The following is a 10,500-nucleotide window of genomic DNA, read 5'->3' on the forward strand; positions in this document are numbered from 1 at the left end:
CGATCCAGTTTTTGAATAAAAATCTTTTATTTTTATATTTTATAAGTTAATTAGCCCAAATTATTTCTTTTCTAATATTCTAGTAAGTGTCAGGCCTTTTAGTTTGATTCATTTACAGTTGTTCAAACTGGATCCATAATATAAGCAACTGTTTCAATAACAAAGTTATTTTGTTTATATTCGGCAGGGATTTAATAATGTCTACATTCATACTGAATATAACACATATAAACTTTTCTCCAAATTAATATTAATATTATTGATGGTATAACTTTTCAATTTGCATTTCTTGTACAAAATGTGAAATAAAGTTTTATTTTACGACAAAATTCAGCAGATGTTCTGTTTTGTTTATTTAAACTTAAATGGGAAAATCGTGTAAAAACATAAAATGATGACGATATTTGGTGCTCTATATTAAATATACTCGAAGCATCATGCTTTTCAAGTAAAACACCTGCTAAAACTTTCAGAGAAGCATTATAGGAACCAATATCTATACGGAATATGGAACTGCAAAAAACTAGCTTGAATCTTGAAAATACGGAATCATGGACATTGTGAAAAAAATATATTCTTTGATGAAAAAATCATAAACCATTTAAATGCATTTTGAAGTTTGATTGATGCTTTTTGTAGATTGTTAATACATATATATATATATATATATATCTATATATATATATATATATATATATATATATATATATATATATGTTAAACAACTATGCATGTTTTCTCCACATGTTCATTATGTATGTCGAGTGTCTCAAAGAAGGAGAAAGCTTCTTGATTCTTCACTGACGTCAACACTTATTTTGAGGTAAACGTTCAAGTGCTTTACATGCATTTTTTTACTAAAGTTAATGATTGTTTTCTGAAGTGATGAACAAAAATTGAAAAAAAACAAATTACATATAGGATATATAATTGTTTCAATGTAAGATTGTATTTTATTTCACTAGTGTCATTTTTTAATAACAAATTGAAGTTCTTGAAGTTATTGTTTTCATTTTCTAGTATGAAGTGACTAATTTTCACAGTTGTAATTTCAAATATTCAGATCAGTATTTAATTGAAAAGCATAAAATATATGGTTTATGTACATGCTCATATTTATACACTCACAAGCCGAGTTATTGCAATTACACATGAACGCTTAAGTTATTTAAATTACGTGTAAAACTGTTTCTGAAAACTGGAACAAGTAACTGTCCCATGATAATGCATAGACGAATAAAAGAAAATTCCGCTAACATAGTTTAAACGTGTATTATTATGTTTTCTTACTGCCTAAAACATCGCCCGAAGACACTTTTCAGTCCAAGATTGAAACACTGAAATTCGGGTATATGTCCTAATTTGTTGCCAATTTCAGTATGCATACGTTATGCCGAGCTATGTGTGAGTCATTGTTTTAACCTGTTATGACAGCACTTGATCAACTTTTTTTGTATAATATATCACGTACACCTTCTATCTGGTACAGTCTCCACAGAGGCCAGACCATGTCCCACATGCTCTCTATCAATCTGACGAAGAGCCTTCTGATATGCTCCCTTCAATCGATGGTCCAGTTTAAAGAAAGGCAGCAATGTTGACTCCTTCTCCAGACAAATTCTCTCAAGCTCGTCTCTCCAGAAGCCCTTCTTTGCCAGTACAGTTGGAGACAACTCCAGGGCTTCCAATATTTTCGGGCATCTAAATACCACACGCGGACCTTCCTGTATAAGCTCGTCTAGCTTAGCAATTAACTGCTTTTGGTTTTTAGATCCTATTCTGCCTTTTAGTAGGTTTCTGCTTGGGATCATGTAGTAGGAGAGATTATTATCTTTGATGGCTTGTTTAAGCTTTTGTAAACAGGAAAGGAGACGAATCATAAGATTTTCTCTCAAATGTGAGTCCTGTGAATTTGATTCCATATACCAGAGTACAATGTTTTTCATAATGTATGAGGATATTTCCTCACAGACTGGCCTTAGTTCATATTTATTGATGGATTTAAGTAGGATGTATAATTTAAACTGAGACTCACTAAAAATATCTGTGAGTTTTTGTTTACCTTCAAAGCACACTCTCCACTCCATGTCTTTGCTTTTACTGTTTTTACACCCGACAGGAACGAGGTACGCTGGTAAATTTGCTATTTCGTCTATCAACTCAGGGGGCGGCCATTTGTAAAGCCTTGGTCTGTTGATCCACTCTGAGAGCAGCCATCTTTGACCATTACACGGAAATGCAACGACAGAGTCAGATTTTTGTATTTTTGGCAAACTGTAACAGCTGGGCCTGATATGACCTTGGTATCGGTAGCTTTAAGTAATATGTTAGTGTATTTTTTACTAGAGAGATATGTTCTTTTATTCTTTTGTACACACAAAGTTGCCTTAATTACGTTATCTACATCAACGTCAATGTGTTTAAGTTCCAAAAAGTAATAACCAGGGTGGCAGTGATTAGATTCCATGATAAATACAGTGTTGGTGTCAGGTATTATCTGGGAGGCATCTTCTGGTAGTGTACATATGGCGCGGTCGCGTAAATACAGCCTGTCCCTCCTCCTTACTGCCAGTAGTAGTCAATGTAAATGTCATAAGTCTGTTCATTTGCGTGTCAAAGTCTTTATATTTACCCCGCCGGTATCTAACAATGGCCTCACTATAGCCGAGATGATCCAACAACTCACATACTTCAACGGACGCTTCTTGGGCGATATCTCGTAACCCTGCAATATTATAATGTACCGTCTAAGATTCACACACGTTAAATCCTGATTTCTATTTGTGTTCAGAACGTTAACATTCAGCACCCCACAGTCAAAAGTATGTGGAGCTTAATCTTTGAAAAGGTGAAATAAATACCATATTCACCGTTTACGTCAATTATTAAATCATTTGCTGAAGGAAGACGCATAACAATACGTGTGACCTTAATGATAGCCTGAAGTGTTAATAGAAAATGTCTCTGTGAGAAAACATGAATGTAAGAAGCAGTTTGTACAAAGTGCTTCTAGGATTAAAGTAATACGTTAAAAACTACCACTATCTGTACCTAAATGGCCATACCGTAGCAAATCAAGCATGTTTGGTCTTTCAATAGCTGATTCTGTTCATACACAGCTTAAGGAAGCAATGTTTTACTTGTGCAGAATCCACAGAAAAATTAAGAAAGGTATTTAGAAATGGTAGCCATTTTAGAACATGATACATATTGTTTGGTATTTCAGATTCTATAACCAATATAATACATTTAAAACTTATTCATAGCGGAATGTACTATACATTGTGTTGCATGCAACTCATTTTTGGGATTTGGGAATTGTTATTATAAGTTACATACCACTGATATCTGTACCAGAGTGGCCATGACGTAGCAAATCAAGCAGCTGGTTTCTTTCCATGCCTGATTCTGTTAATAAAAGTTAAAATAGCAATGGTTTACTTGTGCAGAATCCACAAAAAGTTTAAAAGGAGAACTCTTTTGTTTTTATATCAGATTGTATTGCATATATACATGATGTAGCATATCAAGTAGGTGGAGAAATTCCATGGCTGATTTTGTTGATAAATGTTGGAGCATAATTGCTTTACTTCAGCAGAATCCAAATAAAGCTTAAGAGAACAAGTTAAAATTGAAAGCTATTGAATGGCATGATACATAATGATTGGTGTCGGGTCGTATTGCCGGTATACAAATTTATGGTTATTGCCAAAACGTCTATGTATTGTTTTATAGGTCACTCATAATCATCTATTATATCGAAATCCTAATGTTCACAGTTTTGCTTGTGCTCATATGCAATGCTGCAAAAAGATAACTTTAATTTATCAGTTAGTGTTAATTGTTTTATCGCTTCTGAATAATAATACACTACGCATTAGAAAATTATTATAGAAATATTTGAAAATCAATTAATCAACATTTTAGTATTTAAGGATCGCCCTCCATCATTTTTAGATCTAACTTGTATCGAAGATTGTTGAGGTTTGCTCTTTATTATCCCTCAACCAAAAGTGCACAACACGATGCAATTTATAAAACACTGGTATTTTGTGGGGCTGTCATTGTTTTCCTCAAGAAGAATCTAAGAAATATTCAAGTGATATATAAAATGATGCTCATAGTTGAAAAATATTAAACACAATGATTTATGTGACCTTGTAATAGATTTTCTTCCGCAGTTAATATCAAAATGGCGTTTTGTTTTTGTTTTATATGGCTATTATTATAAACGAAATGTAATTCAGTATCGCTAGAAATCTACATTGATAAACATGTTGTTACCTTGGCCAATAAACCAAGAAACGTTTAGAAGGCTTAACTATGTTCTTCAATAATATTCCTATCCATAATGTTTATGTTTTATGCATCATAAATTTGCAAGCACTTCATATTGCACAATTATCCTATTTTATATCCGATAGTGCAAATACAATACTGAACATTTTATCACATTTTGCCCTCTGTTTTATAATCCAATAAGATTAGCATATGTTTTACAGGTTAAACATTTTGCAATCATTTTACAATCAAAACATTAGATTTGATAATAAACAAATTGTTAATATATAGTTTATTTACAATGGGATGTAGGAGTTTAGAATTATTTTAACTTCAATTAGTCTCTCATGTCATCTGACAGCCATCCGTTCTGCAGAAAATTCAAATCCGAGGATTATATAAAAGTGAATTTAACTATACCGCGATAAGAACAGTGTCAAAACAGTCGATACATGCATTTGAGTTATTCAATAATTGATCAAAATTGTCAATTGATGGAAATTAGGTCGTTGAATTTGTTTACCAGTCTTTTGCGCGCTGACGTTTAATATGAATTGAACAGCGGGCTAAACTTTCAAAACAGTGAATAATATACAAATATTAATTCACTGTTTGAAAAAGTGAGAACATTTTATTTTTTATTTAAAATTCTTTTAAAACTTGTTATCCATTAGGTCAGACACGTACTTAAATAAATGAATACTTAGTATTTAAGTCAGTGGTAATTTCTACACACATTGCATAAAAAACTAAGGTGTTCAGGATTGTTCTTTTCAATGAAGTTAAAGTTTGATTTTACTCTATGAAAGAAAGATTTCTTACGCAGAAGAAAACATTTGCCCAAAAGGGATCATTGAGACGAAAATAAAGCTTTCAAATAGTATTTTAAAACCAAGTAAAAATCAGATGTTTGTATCATACCTGAAACTTTTTACCGCCTTATTGTACTCCGTGTTAATGATGCACTTAAACAAAAAAGATCTGCTGGATCAATGCCAGTTAAGTATTGAATATTTTAAGAACAGAAAAGCCCATACATGCTATTTATCAAGTTTCTGTAAATCAAACTTTATCTGATTTCGGATGAGTTGCACTTCATGAACGCTATCGGTTTGATAAAGGTGCTCGTAAATCAATAAGGATAAAATATAAGCTGTATTTGTCGATCTTGTATCGTCAGAACCATGCCGCATTTAGTAAGGAAAAATATGAAATCGGCAACTTGAGAAAAAAAAAATATATCTACATCAACCATGAAATTAATTTTAATGTTTACTCTGAGAATAGAGCGTATATGTTTATTTTGATTAGTTTTTTTATACATGACTAGATATATTTGTTTAAAGCAGCCATAAAGCAGCCATTAGAAGATATGATGCATTCCTTTATATATGATGAAATAAATATGTTAAGACAATCGATTCAATTTTTAACTGTTTTATTTTGCTAGACTGTCAGTCTAAATACATTGTTCTGCTTTTCGAAAACAATTTCGCATGAATCGTTTTGATGGTCTTCAGATTGATACATTTTGAGTATGTCAGGAATAGTATCTCCTTTATTCAAATAAATGTCTCATTGAGATGTTGTATTCAAAATTTCACATACGGGTTTCAGTCACACGACGGAATAAGGCTCATGATGCATGTTGAACATAGATCCTGTCTTTCGTTATTACATATAGTTGTTTACGTTTGCCTAAAAACGCACTGCCCAGATGAAAATACTGTAATTAAATTTGACACAAACAATACATGAAAATCATTATGATGATTAAATTAGTGCTGTTGACTATAATACCTAATACTTTTTTCTGGTACTCAAATAAATGCTGAAAACCAACGGTAGCGCTGTGTTTTAATGTTAACAGTACTTGTTGTGGTGCAACCCATCAAATACGCCGCGAATATTTTGAAACATAATTAAAAGAAAGCAGACGTAGTTCACCAGCAAACCAGGTTTGAAGTTCCTTTATACAAACATTAATCAGTTATTGAACGGAATTGGATTCTCAGCCCAAGTTCATCCGCAATCATGATCTTCGATCAACTGATGTCAAAATAGCTGTTGCTTAATTATCAGGGACGTCTACTAAGTTTGAGGTATCTAGGCCAAAGTGTTTTATTAAATTATTGATTTCATCTGCTGTTCATTATCAACCTACCGACAAAGTCTGAGGTACAGAGGCCATAGCGTTCTTCAGATACTGATCGGAAATCCATCTTCAGCTTAAACTCAAGTCCATTTTGACCTTTGATCCACTGACCTCAAAATTAATATGGCTCATCGGCTGGTCATAACCAATTACACTTCCACGTTTGATATTGAATTTATTTCGTGTTTTAACTGGAGGTCTTTTACTTGACCGTTAACCTACTGTCAACAAGATGAATAGAGGTAATCTTATGGTTATGACCAATCAACCTAGAAAGTTGAATTTTCCTGGCTCAAAGCGTTCTGCGTATATAATAAAAAAGTAGTAATATTCATCCGTGACTTTTGGATATGATGCTTTATTTACCATATTGTTTTACGTACTTATATTGTTGAAACTTTAATAATGAAGCATGTCGTTTTAAAATCAAATTAAAAAATACATTGTTTAAAAACAATGGTCATATTACACTGTTTATTGTGTAAATTATTTCAATGTAAAACTTAAAAAGAAAAGGGTGGTATACAATGATGCGCCCATGCTTATTGCATTGTTGGGTTACGTACAGTTCCTACATTATACTAACAATATCTATCATGTGTTTCCGTTCCGGATGGTCGGATTTTTCTATCCGAAACGGACACACATGATAGATATTTTTTCTAGCATACACTAAATAACATATTTTGTGAAGAAAATATATAAAAAGGCGCAGTTTTGTACATATCACCAAATAGCGCGTGCGATGATGTTTACTGACGTCATGACGCGCAGTAATTTGTATTCACTGCATACGTCAATAAGTTCCTTCGACATTACGTCTTTTAAGGGTTATTTTGTTTTGTTTTTTAAAGTTTATTTTTTTTAAAGTTAATGTTAATGGAACTCATCTATTTAAATTTCATAATTATGATTACATAACGTGTATTATAAAAAGAAATTAAAATTATTACGTCACAGCGCGTGACTCTTCTGGCATGGGGGGATGCCAGATGGAGTTTTCCAGCACGGCTGAATTCACCGGAAATGTCTATCCGGTGTGCTAGAAAATTGATACTGTCACATGTTGTGAATATAATTATCATGTCATCAAGTTTTCAAGTTTATCCATTTATTCAAAATCAGACTATTTTAAATGAGCAAAACATCCTCTGAATCTTTATTTTCTGAGCTTTGATGAGTCGTGTTCTAAGGATCGTAAACCAAGCCATTCAACCAATAGCCTGCAAGTTTAGGAACAAGTTAATACATACCTATTGACTTTGTCTAAGGTTTGTAGTAACGGTTTAAGAAATACTTTTTTTGTAACTTAGTTTAAACATATTTATTCAGTTCAATAAACACAAAATATCAATGGACAATGTACCAATATATAGCCTATAGAATGTTTCTGAATGGATTGGAAGATAAGCATTTTGATTGCTTTTATAAGTTCCTTTCCATGTTGGAGTTTACCTGTTCCAGATGGAAATGAAGTTTGGAAATAAAGCTGAAAAGGATATGGACTAGAATGTGTCGCAAAATTACAAAAGCATACTTAGTAGCAGAAACGGTGAAGAATAAAAATAATAATGTTATATGAGTGTGCATACTAAATGAGTTTATTCAGTTTGCTTTTCTTTGAAGAAAGAAACAATATAAACTCTCAACCGCACACGTCTAACCGTTTGGTTGCAGCAAAAAATGTTCTGGACTCATGTAAAATGAAGTCTGTTTTCTTCCTGTAAAGGATGTTCGTTGTTCAACAGCAGGTTGTTAGAAGTTGTCGCACTGGGCAAGTCAGAAAATTATATAAGACGGATATCTTGATATCTTGGACAATGGACAATGAAGTGAGTGGGAGTGTCAGTTGCAACGCAGAAGCATAGTGGTGTTTCGGATTGACCAACAAATTACAAGCTAATTTGCTTTTCTGCACTTAATAAGAGTTTCATTATTACTTTTCAAGCCAGCAGGTTGTATTATGCTATTTGGATAAGTGTAATTGATTATCCTACTCTGATTTATGCCTGTTTATGTTTTTTTTACATCATTCAAGTACAAGTACATTGTAATTTTCTGCGCTTATTTTAAAACACAAGTAACACCATGTACCTTTTGATCAAAATGATATTTGTTCATTGACTATTAAGTTAACCGTTTTCTTCTATGAGTTAAACTACAAACTAAACATTGCTTTGGTCTGCTACGTATTACACCTATTTGTAGGAAATTAAAGCAATATAATTCCAACAAAACTGATCTGATGTTACCATCCTGCTGTTTGATTGTCGTTTTCTTTTGTTTGAGATAAATGATTTTGTAATACATTACAATATTAAGATAGGATTTACATGGCGTAGTAGTTGGTAAGCTCACTGCAATTCTAGTGATTTCTACACTATTGTTTAATTTTCTTTAATAATAATAGTAATTAATTATGATATAATCTGAATATATATGTATATTTTCTTTGAAACTTCATCGCTCTTTTGATACACTTGGATAGATAATGCTAATTAAGATACGATAACATTGTTTTTGTGCACGGTCAAATTGTTTTTTATTTGGCTTTTAAGACTTTTATTACATTGTTACGTTCCATAAGGTATTATTGTAACAAGAGTTAATTTTAAATGAAAACAACATGCGGATTGCAAAAGTTTGGTTTCATGTGTAAGTTAACAAACCATAGATGTGTTCATACAACAAACATAACGCGTATGGCGGTTATTAAGTATGGCGCCTCATACCAATAAAAACGATTTTGGAACTAGCTTAGCATACAATTAACTATAAAAACATCACAATGTTCGATTTGTCTTAGAATTTATAGTGGATTATTTAACTGTCTTTTTGAGGCGTTTGCTTTTAACTCAATAAACATGACTTATTTCTTATGTTAGAAATTAGAGAAAATTAATGATATATTGGTATAGACCTATATTGTTAATTTGTTATTATGTGGTCATCAATTGACTGTACAAAATAGAATACAGTTTGATGCCAGAAGAACCACATTGGACATATGTCTATGATACATATCAAGTCATTCTACTCAAAACCATGTAAAAGCTTTACGCGTATGTGTTACGTCAACTTAAAGCTACATGACATAATGCATTATTATACAAAGGGAGAATAATATGGAATCCTGGTATTTGTCTATATTTAGTAACCCTACAATATGCCCTAATGAGTTGTGCCTCCTTGTTAATAATCAGTTCATAACAAAGCAACTCCATAATGCACCTATAGTAAAGCTTAAAAAGTGATGTGCGCTTTTGTTCATCTGGTATGACTTTGTCGTTGGTTTCTCGAAGCAAATACTGTTTACCAGAAGTGGCTATCAAAACTTCGCGTAAGCTGAACGTTTTGGACGAATATATGCACAATCTGATATAAATGATACAGAACTAAACTCTTCAATTAAAGCTTTTATTGGTACTCTTTAGTGAAAGGTATTATATCTAAACATTCTTACTTTGAATCAGTGTTTGGAATTTCTGCTGTAACTGATTGAATTGGTAAAAGTTTAAGTAAAACATACTGCTATAAACATCTTTCAGTATAAGAACCTCAAGTTGGATATGTTATAAAAAAATGACATGCATGCATACTATAAATTGATATGAACATTTTACGACCGTTGAGCTGTTTGAATTCCCCCTAACTTCCTTTGAAATTCAAAGAAATGAACTGAATAAAATTAAGATATCATTAGGTATTTTACACCAAAACTAGAAATCCAATTGGTCATAGTAAAATGCTCAAATGAAATAAAAAAAACTATCGGAAATGAGGTCTTAAGATCTCTGATTATTTAGAACTTGAAGAATTTTATATACCCACGAAGGTTATTTCGAGAAAAGTAATACAGATCATCTTTTAAGGGTAAACACAATGAGTATATCTTGGGTGTAATACGGTCTTGCTTTATTTGCCATCCATGCGTTGTGACCTACTTTACGAAAACAAAATACGGATCGCGGAAGTGCTGACCATTCAACCTCATAGAAATAGTAGGAAACTGCTGTTGCTTAATCTAATTAGAGCTGTTATTGAAATGGTTTAATCCTATAAGT

At 32.1% G+C, this 10,500-nt stretch overlaps 1 protein-coding gene across 1 annotated transcript; it reads right to left on the reverse strand.

The window, feature by feature from the left end:
• Positions 1–2,064: 2,064 nt before the first annotated feature.
• LOC128224633 (uncharacterized) lies at positions 2,065–3,402 on the reverse strand. Its single transcript, XM_052934557.1, has 2 exons — positions 3,340–3,402; positions 2,065–2,725 (listed from the first exon to the last, which is right to left on the reverse strand). The coding sequence occupies exons 1-2, from the start codon at positions 3,398–3,400 to the stop codon at positions 2,487–2,489; spliced, it is 300 nt and encodes a 99-aa protein (XP_052790517.1). The 5' UTR covers positions 3,401–3,402; the 3' UTR covers positions 2,065–2,486.
• Between the last annotated feature and the right edge of the window lie 7,098 nt (positions 3,403–10,500).

Source organism: Mya arenaria, chromosome 17, assembly GCF_026914265.1.
Source record: "Mya arenaria isolate MELC-2E11 chromosome 17, ASM2691426v1".
Lineage (NCBI taxonomy): Eukaryota > Metazoa > Mollusca > Bivalvia > Myida > Myidae > Mya > Mya arenaria.